General features: G+C 43.3%; 1 protein-coding gene and 1 long non-coding RNA gene across 3 annotated transcripts in view; one reads left to right on the forward strand and one right to left on the reverse strand.

The window, feature by feature from the left end:
- The window catches only part of CHCHD3 (coiled-coil-helix-coiled-coil-helix domain containing 3), a 164,178-nt gene extending 159,088 nt beyond the window's left edge, over positions 1 to 5,090 (forward strand). The window contains exon 8 of one of the 2 annotated variants that reach the window (XM_080393445.1): positions 4,361 to 5,090. In XM_080393445.1, coding sequence (XP_080249571.1) covers positions 4,361 to 4,384 — 24 coding nt within the window. In that variant the 3' untranslated portion in view covers positions 4,385 to 5,090. Of the gene's footprint in view, positions 1 to 4,357 lie in introns of both variants that reach the window. The other variant, XM_080393444.1, reaches the window with a different exon arrangement.
- Positions 1 to 12,300, reverse strand: part of LOC308066318 — a 230,422-nt gene that overhangs the window by 126,386 nt on the left and 91,736 nt on the right. The window lies entirely within an intron of this gene.

A 12,300-nucleotide genomic window follows, 5' to 3' on the forward strand; every position in this document is an offset into this window, starting at 1 on the left:
AATAATTTGTGTCTGGGGTTTTTTAAGTTTTCTTTTAATGTGTTTTTTGTATTCTAAAATGCAGTCTGAAGTTACTGGACCATGGGTGGGTATGAGACGTTTTAGAAAAAAAGGTCGATAATTAATATTAGGTTTGTTATGTAGTGGACTAGATTTTCATGGTGGCTTGCATCATCTGGAACACTAATTTACTGCATTTATAATTTTGTATTATTTTTTGAAGTAACTAAAAAAATTAGATTAATTACTTATACATAGTACTATAGAATGGTTTGGGTAGGAAGCGACCTTAAAGAGCATCTAGTTCCACCCCCTGTGCCATGGGCAGGGACACCTTCCACCAGCCCAGGTTGCTCCAAGCCCCGTCCAGCCTGGCCTGGAACACTGCCAGGGATGGGGCAGCCACAGCTGCTCTGGGCAGCCTGTGCCAGCGCCTCACCATCCTCACAGTAAAGAGTTTCTTCCTAATATCTACTCTAAATCTACCCTCTTTTACTTTAAAACTGTTATCCCTTGTCCTGTTGCTACAGGCCTTACTAAAAGTTCTGTCCTTATCTTTTTTATAAATCCCCTTTTAAGTATTGAAAGGCCTTTCTAAGGTCTCCCCTCCGCAGAGCCTTCTCCAGGCTGAACAGCCCCAACTCCCTCAGCCCGTCTTCCCAGCAGAGGTGCTCCAGCCCCCGATCATCTCCGTGGGCTCCTCTGGACTCGCTCCAACAGGCCCGTGCCCTCCTTGTGCTGAGGACCCCAGAGCAGAGGCAGCGCTGCAGGGGGGTCTCAGCAGAGCGGAGCAGAGGGGCAGAATCCCCTCCCTGGCCCTGCTGGCCACGCTGCTCTTGGTGCAGCCCAGGGCTCGGTTGGCTTGCTGGGCTGCGAGCGCACCTTGCCGGGCCACGCTGAGCTTCTCGTCCACCAGCACCCCCAAGTCCTTCTCCTCAGGGCTGCTCTCAATCCATTCTCCGCCCAGCCTGTCTTTGTCCTTGGGATTGCCCCGACCCAGGTGCAGGACCTTGCACTTGGCCTTGAACTTGATGGGGTTTGCACGGGCCCACCTCTCAGGTCTGTCAGGGTCCCTCTGGACGGCATCCCTTCCGTCCTGCATGTCGGCTGCACCGCTCGGCTCAGCATCATTGCAAACTTGCTGAGGGTGCGCTCAGTCCCACTGCCCGTGTCATTGACAAAGCTAAGCTGTAACTAAAGTTTAAGCTATAACTGAAGTTTGTATCTGATAGGAATTTCTTCAGAAAACTATGATGAGGATGAATTAATTCATGTTCAGAAGGTGCAGGAAAAGGAAATTGCATAAATATGAGCATTGGGGTTTTGAACCTTTTTAAACACCTTTTTTCTTGAAGATCTTCAACCAAGCCTGTCAAGTAGTTAAAAGTGTTTCCTAAATGTTTCTTATTCTCTCTCACACATGTTTCAAGTTGAGAATTCAGAGAGGTTTTTCTCTTATGATAACAGAGAAAGAAGCCTTTTATGATGGAAATATTTTCAAGCAGGAACAATTGTTTTTCATAATGAACATCAGTCCTCTGTAGCTCATCCTCCATGTGTTGCAGCTGTAATTGTAATTATTTTTACTTGCTGATTGCCCAGAAGTCCAGACAAACAGTTACTTTGAAATAATTGCTAAACACTGTTATAAAATACTTCAAAATTACCTACTATTTGTGCTTGGTTGGAAGACAGAGGAGTGGGATAAATAGCAGATTCAGAAATGAAAAAGTTAACTGACACTGGCTACAAGAAACAAACAAAGAAGAAAATTTGCTAGAGGGAATAGACCAAGATATTGAAAACCAAATAAGTTAACTAATCCGATTTCCTGGCGGTGAGTCTGGGCACTTGTGCTCAGGCTGAGCACACTCTGTGCTTTTCATAAATTGAATTTATTGACTCCTCTTTCTTTCCTATCTTGCTTATAATTATCTCACCCTCTCTTCTGTATGCTCCTTATTTCTCATCCTGTCTGTAATCTCATGTCTCTATCTGTCCTTTTCTCCCCGTGTTAGAAAAGCCCAGAGAGTTGTTAATTCAGAGGAGTTTGACACATTGTTGTATCTTTGCTTTACATCTTTTCCCAAAGTCATGAGAAGCTAGTGAGATAAATTAAATTCTGTTATTAATGTTTGCATTTTATTATAATAGTAACAGAGGGGAAAACTTACTTAATGGAGCCATTAAGGGGAAGATATTAGGATTGTCTGTAGCATGTATCTGTGCTCCTACTGCTGAAGTAAATCCAACCAGACCAGTCGCTGCGCTAATACAGACCATCCAGTGGCATTTTAATCACTTACACTAGTTGGCCATCCACTGATATGGACAAGGTGGCTGTTAAAATGCCCTTCCTTTTTTTCTTCTTCTTTTTTTTTCAATTCTTTTCCTTTTTTCTTTCTTTTTTGTCAATTCTTTCTTTTCCTTTTTTCTTTCTTTTTTTTCAATTCTTTCTTTTCCTTTTTTTTTTTTTTTCCCCCCTTTCTTTTTCCCCCTGGCCTGCAGGGAGTCCTATTTCATATATGGAAACACAACTGGTCTATAGCTTAACGAAGTCTGTGCAGTAGTTCCCTATTAGACCAATGAATTTCAGAGGGATGCAAGTCTCTGCAGGCAGGTGAGATTTGAAAGTACTTGAAAGAATGTTAACGACAGCTGCTGGTGTCTGACAGCCTGGCTACAAAATGTTTTCTATCAGCCTTGTAACCATTATTTGAATTTTAAGATAGTGTGATCCTTAATCATGTATCCTAGTCAGAGTAAAACCATTATTTTAGCCTCATCCTCCAGTATTTTTACTAGATACCATCTTCCAATCTAATAGAAAATTCAGTGTAGCTGTAAACATGGAACTGAAATGCAATAAAAAGGCCTTGTCTTTTATGGCCACCATTTAACACTTCCTTAATTGAAGGAAATTGATTATGGAAGACTCAGACCAGGTTCGCTTCACGCCTACATTGGTGTTAAGAAAAAACACAAGGAAAATATTTTAAATACATTAACTTCTTAAGTGATGTGAAATGGCAAGAATCAGTAAAGAACATTAAAAAAACCATGAAAATGTAGACAAAAGCAAAGCAAACCCTGGAACACTCCCATTTGTCTGAAGATGAAATTTTGTGGGCAGAAATATGTGTGTGATGAACAAATACCTGTCATTTCTTTCCTTAGGACACTAAATAAAGGTAACACAATTTTTCTCAGATCTTTTGGGAATTTCCTACGTTAACTTAGGCAGTGTTAAATTTACTTAAAGTTAATATTCAGCCCAGCAATGGCTTTGAACAAGTTTCTGTAATACCACTGCAAAAAGAGTCTTCCAGGTAAAGTAGCCTTCATCAGTTTTAAGAAATCTCCACGGGGATGCTGTCAAACTGAGATTGGAGATTTTGTTAACTGCGGAAAGTTTCCCATATTTTTGTTTCTAATAGCACCTAGGGAGCATAAAACCAACTCCTTGTATTTTGTCAGAGTATACTTCTCTACTACAGATTCTGGAGAATATTTGTGATCACAAGGACATTTGCCATCTTTTCATGTGCACTGCTCCTTGGTACGTCTCTTCATCCTTTCTTTCTAAGGAGAACTTTCTGTTCTCCTTGCTGATCTAGACAAGTAGTATCCATACCTATACTTACTTCTTCAGATCCTTGATTTCTAGATCATGGCAGTAGGAAGTTCTTAGTAGAGCCCTACATACTGTCCTTGCGAGTCTGCATTTTCATGGTGGAGGCCAGGACCTCTCTGAAGAGTCAAGACCTTGATGGCAGAGCTCTCTGGTGTGGCAGGAGGAATAACTCTTGGACTGCTTGATAAATCTATACTTTTAGCTCTTGGTGGCCTGACTGTGCACAGGAGGTGATTAATGAAGCACAAGGTCAGTGCAACATGTTCAGACTATTGAGATTTTGATTATGACTCAGAACACAGGAAGGACGTAGGCAGCAGAGATACTTAGTGTTGTATGACTTCAGGATATATTTCCTCGAGTATGTAATTGCTGGGAACAGAATTTATCTTATTGTAAGGCCAGACATTTTAATTTCCTTAATAGCCATAGCACTAGAGCCATGATGGCATTAGGATGGATGAAAAGGAAGTGTCACTGGAACTCTTCAGGCTCCAAATGGTTGGCTCGCTGAGTCCTCAAATAGCTTCATTCTGCTTCTGTGAATTGTGTCTGTGATGCTGTGTATGTTGACAATGGGTTTTTTTCTATATATTAATTTAAAAAATTGCAAATCCTAGGAAGGAATTGTAGCCAAACTTCAGGGAGTCTCTGGAATAACTTCGAGTTACTGAAATATGTGTTTCTCCCTCTCTCTTCCTCTCCTCTCTAACCATTTTTTAGCAGAGCATGCTTGGGAGAGGAGGATAAAGGCATTGTCCAAATCAAGCACAAGACCATCAACTCTAATTTCAGCAGAAGAGCATTTTTTCCCCAAGAATGATATGACAGCCCATTTACAGGGCAGACCAATAAAGAGAAGAACTGGAAGAGCCATTTCAAGAGCAGCAGCCATCACGGCTCAATCAGTGTGACCATTTGAAAAGCCAAGACCTGTATCTTATTACATCAGAAATCATACATCCGAAGATACCGTTCAGTCTTAGTAAGATCCACTTATTGGTGATTGAAGGAAGGAAAAGAAAGGAACCTTTCACTGACCTTAGAAAGGGGAAATATCCTTCAAACGCTGCTATTTCTTTGTAGAATCTCCTCAAAAACTTCTTGCTGCCACAGGCACAGGTATGTAACACTTGGTGTGCTGGGACATGGCAGTCGTTTGTGAGCAAGTCAGCCACTGCTCCTAACCGTACAGCCCGTATTCATTGCTCGTATTAAAGTTTCCCTTACAGTGTATAATGACATAAATTGTGCTTTAACTTATTTCTCAAATTATGTAACTTAAGCGAAGTCTCTCTCCATGCCTTCTGCTGGAAGAAGTGTTCATGATCCAACACTTAAGATGTAACATGGCCTTTATTTACGTGAAATGATTCTGTTGTGCTCCTCACTTCTATCAAGTACTGACGAATATGCCTCGCTCTGTACCAACAATAAATATATTTTATGCACAAGATTGATGTTTCAGTCTGTCTCTTCTTTTGCTCAGAGGCGGGTGGTGTTCCCTCTGCCGTGTCAATCATGTTTTTCCAGCAGATGTTATTGCTGAAGTTTTAAAGCATAGACTTTTATGCATAACGAACCTTGGTTTCAGGAACGGTACTTACATGTAACTGTTTTCCATCACAGCAACCTAAAGGGACCCCACGTGACAGTGTGCTGGTGATTCGTGCACCACCAGTTTCCTTTCTTGGAAAGTACTTGTGAATGGAAGGCCATACAGTGCCCCAAACTGCAAACTATCTTTATGCAGGTACCCAGTTTCATTTGGGTTTGTTCAGATAATGACTGTTGCATTCATCTCACCAAGCAATCTTAGAAAATATTTTTTTACACAATAGTAGCAGTGTCAGATGAGCAATGTGTCTAGAGCCTTCTGCTATTTATTTACCTGTTCTGTTTCTCTAATTGGCTATGTTTGAACTCTACAACTGTGAGTGCACCTGTGGTTCTCACTTATTATTTATTCAAAATATTGCCAGTCACTCTCCTATTCTGAATATCGAGATGCTTTGTGAATACTGTTTAATTAAGGGTTTGGTTTTTTTGTTGTCGGTTTTTTGTTGGTTTTTTTTAATGCTACAAAAAGAAGCTGGGCTTTTTAACATGTGAAGCAACTGTAGTATCAGTAGGAGAGGAAGATCCTGGAGTTCCATGTCAGGTCCCAGGTAAACTGCTTGAGAGAAATAATAAGGACATAAGCAACATGTTTACATGGTGACTTGCTGTAGTGTTTACAAATCAGCTAACTCACAAATTCTCCTTTATAATGTTCTCTTTTGTAACAGAGCGCCAAGAAGTTGGCAGATCCATCCTTGCCAGTCTTAGAATTGGCAGCAAAATGTAGCATAGAGGAAAAGCAGACGTTTTTAAGGCCAGATGATTCTGTAAAATCAGGAGAAGAGCTATGTCGGGAAGCAAGGTCTCTGTTATTGCCAAATGTTTATTGGTTTTCCATCCTGACAGCCTTTAGCTATGGGAGTCAGTCTTGCTTGCTTTGTTCCAACTGTGTTTTGGGCTTCATTTGAGATGTTGTGTTCTTTAAACATCTTCTGTATCATAAGTAGTAGCATCTCTAGCATGTGTTGAGCTTGGGAGATGTTGATTGTGACAAATAAGGTGTAGACTTTAAAACTGTCTACATTGTGGACAGCTTTTGCCTTTAAAGTAGAGCAGCAGTTCTGAATGTCTCTGGAGCGAGCTTTGGTTTGCCACCTCTTCTGCCTTTGCCACCCCTCCTCCTGTGTCCCTGCATCCTAGTCTTTGACTTCTTTCTTCTCCCTTCTCTTTCTTGCTGGTATGGACATGAAGCAGGACACTGTTCATTTGAAAACAGAGTTGAGAGGTAATGTTGGACATTTCTGCTCAATTAAGTGGTGGGTCTGCCTAAAACAGAGACTTTTCCCATCTTTTGTTTTGAAACTAGACCAAAGTTATTTTTTAAAAAGTAATTAAAATAAGGAAGGTTCATAGGATCTGAAGAAGCACAAGCAAGAGGAGTGTGTGTCTGCAGCTTACTGTTTATGGTACTGGGGGGAAGGAGAAAAAAGCCTGGGTCTAGTCTGTTCTGGACAGCGTTCTTCCAGTCAAGACTTACCTTGTAGCTGCATTTCAAGACTGAAAATCTTCTCATTTTTCTCTTTTTAGAATGGAAAACTTGTGGAGAAGTCTCCCTCCTTCTCAGAAATAACCAGATCTCTAAGATTGCTCACTGCCATGCTGAGAATTTGAACTCAGCTTAATGGATCCTGATCTCAGAAAGGATGATAGGAGTGATATTCTCTAGGGATGATAGATGAAGGCATGACACTGTGCCCATTGTAGAGAATAGTTTCAGACATTCTTGTTGGTCATTCACAAGCTCTGATCAGCTGTAACCAACAGGCAGTTTTGCCTAGGGTTTTAAATGGAAAAGCAGTATTGTAACAGCTGGATCAAAGCTTTTCATTGTTCTTTGCTCAGTGTCTGTGGAACAAATCACAAGCCTTTCAGTGGTGTTAAAATAATCACTGCTGTCCTACTCTCATGTAATTTAGCAGTGTTAGCCTCTTTCAAATACCGGACTTCCTTTCCTCAGGAGTTGTGTGTGTCTGAGATCACATAACCTTGCAGAGCTGGGTTGGTGGTTTTTTCACCTGTTAAGATATTCCTGCATTACAGTTCTAAGCAGGTATTTGGAATTAGCTTTAATATGGAGATGGCTATGAGTTGAGATACATTTCACAGCTCAGATGGCCACTGCTTTGTTCTCTTTTAGATCTTGTGCCCTTTTTGAGAGAATAGGTGAATGGAGTTTCAGGTGGACGCCGTCTGAGGGTGTTACATGTCACCTTTCAAGCTGAAGAAGCGATAGAAGGAGGAGCCTTTCTCTTTTCTATCCTTTTTGTTTTCCTTTCCAAAGTAACAGAAATTCTAGACAATATCCTTCTCTGCAGACTATTGAAAGGTCTTCCTCTCAGCTGTGAATACTGATAAGGTTTGGGCAAGGCAAACTGGTTTAGTGTTTTCTTTATATGCACCTTTCTACTGTATGAGCATCTAGAGATCCGTGACTAGAACCAGGCATTCATCACAGTAGGTACCACTGGGACAGAGCGAGGCAGCCTTGCTTCCCAAATAGCAGGGATGGAGATAGTGGAGGGGTGAGAATTTTCCCAGCGTGCCAAATCTCATTTGCAGGACCCAGAAATCATCAGGCATTTGTCCCGTGCCAGCTGATAACACATTGCAGCTCATCTGCCCATAGTAAATCCTATTTGATCAAGATGTGGGTGTTGCCACTTAAAATCAGGTAAGGATTTAGATTTAGGTGTCTTCTCATTTGCGGGCAAATGGCTGCAGAAGTGAGTTTTGTAAGCTGGTCAGTTCATAATTTGCAAAGGTTTATGTTGAGCTGATACTGTGTTGTGGAAGTTGGCTGAAGGCTCAAGAGAGGAGATGATGGAAGGAGAGAGCAAGAGAGCATGCACAATGTGGGTGTCCATCCTACAGCCATGAGAGCCCTTTCTGTGTTCAGGCTCCAACATCTCACCATACAAAATCCTCTGCAGGTCATGATCAGCATTAATGAAACCATTTGTGTTCATCCTTTAAGAATGGTGATTTTTCCTTAAAGAGCTGGGGACTGTTCTCAGGGCTAAGCACACACTGTCAGATTGCCATTCAGGAGAGCAGTGAGTGACTACTAGACCCTGGCTCTTGAGATCCCAAGGCAAGATTCAAGTAGAGGTCTGGAAAATGAAGAAGGAGTAAGCCTGGGGAGGCAAGGTAAGTTGACAGTGATGTTAATGTTGGGTTTTGCTGGGTGAACACCCTGCAGTTCTCAGCTCTGTGTTGGAGAGGAACATCTGTCATCTCAAGTCACCTTCCAGTTTGCTCTCAGTTGCTGCTTTTATCAAAGGGAGCAGTATCAAATAGTGCCTGAAGGCAAGTGCATCTCTAGTTTGATCATCAGTGTGGTGGTGATGCCCAGCACTGTTCTGACGTTATTCCCACCAGAGAACCCTATGTACAGCAAAGGTACTGTGCCCTTCTGTAGTCTGCCTGGCAGCAAAACGTTCGCTACAATGCAAACTTGTGGTTCACCAGCCAAGGAACTAGATCAGCATCTGCCCCTCCCTGAGGAAGGAGACATCCTGGACATGGTGTGAGGAGGACCATGGTGTGAAGACCTGGGTCTTCAAGTCATTGCAAAAGAGCCAGGCAGGTTCCCAGAGAGCATGGGGCACTGAGCCAGGGTTCCTCTGCTCAGGAACGTCAGCTCCAAGTGAACAAAGACACTCGGTAATTAGAGAGGTAGTTAGTTTGGTAATTACTAAAGTAATTAGTTTGATTCTCTCTCAAGCCAGTAACTTCTGGGAAGAGAATACTCAGCCAGTGTGCTTGGAGGGAGCACCTTGAACTTCAGTGCTGCAGCAACGCCCCCTCCGGGTTAACCCTTCTCTCTCCTGCATGGGAAACACCATCTGACATTGCTAACAATGGGATGGTTTGTAGGAAAAATAACCCAAAAAGGTCTACCTGTCAGAAGTCTTGTGCCCAAAAACTTTTGAGCCACCTTCCATCCAAAAGTGCTTCTGCCATGGTCAGGGAGGACCTAAGGCAGCAGATAGGCCAGCAGTGGTGTGGTATTTATTACAAATATTTTATATATACTGTTAAGACTGCTGGGGGTTGCCATTTGGAAGTGTCCCCGTGGCATTGCTGATTTGGGGAGTTGAAGGTTGTTCCACTGCTCCTTGTATTAGATCCTGCACATCCCTTCCCCTGTGTGCTGCCTTGCTGGTTTAATGGAGGCATTTCTACCAGCTTGCAGTGTACATCAGCAGCCGGAGGTGAGGTTTTTTCTGTTCAGCTGTCATATGAGACCAGAGTTATTTTCTGACCACCCTGTGCAGGAAGATCATCCCTCCTTCCTTTGCAAGTCCCACGGGTAGATGGGGGCAGAGCAGCTGTCCCCATTATCCCAAAGTGAGGGTTGACTGCACAGATCAAACTGCAAGTGCCCATTTGGGAGATGACGTTGGAGTCGCAAGAAGCGGATCAAATTCCCAGCTAACTGCAAGTTAATCAGTTTCTTCTTCATGTTCATCTCTTGCTTATATAGAAAGAGCAGGGCTGGAAGGGACTTGGCAAATGTTGGAGTCCACTGCGCTATTCCATAAAACCTGATATGGAGAAATCCTCACGTTCCTTAAGCCAGGTCATCTCCTTGCAAAGCTGTTCACAGGTTTATTTGGTTGTGGTATAGGGGTTTAGTTCTGCAGAGGCTTTAGTGTGTGAAGTATAGCGGGGGCAAGGAGATGAGGTCCTGAAGACCTGTTAATGGACAGGAACCGTTTTTGTGAGACAGCCCATGAGAATTTACTGGATCTCTCCCCTGTTTCTTATGTCAAATACTGAGGATTTTTTTCCCCCTCTCAGTTTTAATATTACCACTTGGGTTGTTTTGAAAAGGTCAGAGTCAGCTTGAATGTATTCTAATCTGACTCTTCTTAAAAAGCAAGCAAACAAGAAATCTATATTCCACCATAGCTGCCATTAAATAGCAGAGCCTGATGTTTTATTTGCAGAGGTGAGTGAGGTCTGATTGATAGCAACTGAGTGCTTCTGGGTAGGTAAAGGTCCCGTGATCTCTTACTTTTTGCTTAAGGTTCCCACTCTGAGAATCAGGCGGACAAATGAAAACCTCTGCTTTTGCCTGAAAAAATGAGCTTTGCATAGAGAGGTCTGTGAACAGGATCTGGATGCAGCTCCAGGAGCACAGAATAGGCAAAAGGAACAGAGCATGTATGTATTTGTGGTTTTACAGAAGATGATCCTGTTGCTGTTATTAGGACTAATGTGAAGTGCTGGAGGAATGCTGAACATGGGACATACGAGCTGAGGCCAGAGCAGATAGATGGTAACACGCTGTCTTAGTAAGAAAAACCCTTCTTTCTTTAGCACCCAAATAGGAAGGAAATCTACCAGCTCCTGTTCTGTTGTCCCAGTTTGCCGTCTCGGAGGAGCAGCGAGGGAGTGCTGCAGCAAACGTGTGCCTGTGTTATTTGTTCTTGCAGCTTTGGGGGAAAGCTGCAGAAGAGAGGAGGCGGGGGAGAGGCAGGGTGTCAACAGCAAGAGAATATTAAATAGCCTCCAGTAAAACAAGAGATGGTTGTGAATCCACTTCAAGCTCTCAAGAATGGGTAATGTGCGGCTGTTGCTAATGTTACGGTAAGCGGTGCACATTCTGGGATCTGCCTATCGACCCGAGCACGCTGCCTTTGTGGCACAGAGTCTAGTAAAATCATTCACTCAGTGCACCGTGTCTTTTCCTTGAATGGAGAGTGCACCCATTAGGGAGCCTGTAAAACAGCGTCATTATGAATCACTACCAAGTCTTGCCTTGTTGTTTTTTTTTTTTCTCTTTAAATGGAAGCTTTTTAATCTGACGTCGTGGCACTTTTGGGGGTTTAGAACGAAGCTGATTGCTGCTGCTGCAGCTTGGTCTGCTGTTACCAAGAAACCAAATGGCGTATTAAACCCGTGTGTATCAAACCTTGGTGACTTAGAGTTCCCTGGAGAGGCAGTGCTTTTTTGTTGTACTGCACCTCCTGCTACCTGGGGTCAGCCTTTTGGAGCTAGTGGTCTTTCATGTCCTCCTCCTTATGCTGTCTAGCTCAGTTTGAGGTTCCTACAGGCCCAAGGGGACCCCATGCAGAAGCTGAGATGGTGGGTCTCAGGGCAAGGCGTCCAGAAGGTGGTCTCACTCACCTTGCCTCCCCAGAAGGCTATGAGCTGAACCAGCCAGAGCATTATTTTTGGTCCGTACAAGGGATGCCAAATGCTCTGTGGGGGTTACCGAGGCATCAGGGTATGTAGTTTCTATTTTGAATATTACTGGGTGTATCATTCAGCTTTTTCATGCCTCTGTTTCCCCAGCCTGGTGGAAATAACCATGTTAGGCTGGAAAATGCTCTGTAGGCGTTGGAGGAGAGAACATGTGGGTGTGCAATTCTTAATCTACCCACCAAGGATGGGCTCTGTGTGTGTATGTGTTACTCTCCTTTTTTTTCAGTTTTGCTTTGGACTAGCTGAACTAAGGAATTGTGTTTGATCTGTCCTGGAGGCACAAGGGGTGTGGTCACTGTCACCTCCCTTGAACACCCGCGGTTCATCAGAAAGCTGCAACCGCTCAGCAGCTCTGCCCTGAGCTCCGCAGGTATGAAACAGCCATGCCCAAATAACCGCTTTCCCCAGCTTGATTTAAAAATATCAAAATATCTGTTGTCATTGCTGTCCCCAGGGCCCTATGGGATCATGTCCTACTCGCTTTATTTCCTTGGATCTCAGCCTGTGATAATGCCGGTGCTCAAGACTACGAGGTGCTGAGGGCAGGCGAGGGGTTCCCCCACAGAGACCCAGAAGTTGCCTGTGGGAAGTTCATGTCCGTTAAGCAGTGCCAGTCTTTTATTAAATGTGTTTAATGTCATTGGTTTGGGGGTGGGGGGTTGCCTTTTGTTGGTTCTTTTTGTTTGGTTGGTTTTGAGGGGGGCCAGCTTCGGCATCCGACAAGTTAAAAACAAGCAGCAGAAACACCAAACTAATACTCTGAGTCCGGAGGTATCTTCAGCCCCTCCAAGCTCTTCCTCTGAATTTCACCCCTTGACTCTGCCTCCGGTTCT

The sequence above is a fragment of the Falco punctatus genome (assembly GCF_963210335.1).
Source record: "Falco punctatus genome assembly, chromosome: 6".
Lineage (NCBI taxonomy): Eukaryota > Metazoa > Chordata > Aves > Falconiformes > Falconidae > Falco > Falco punctatus.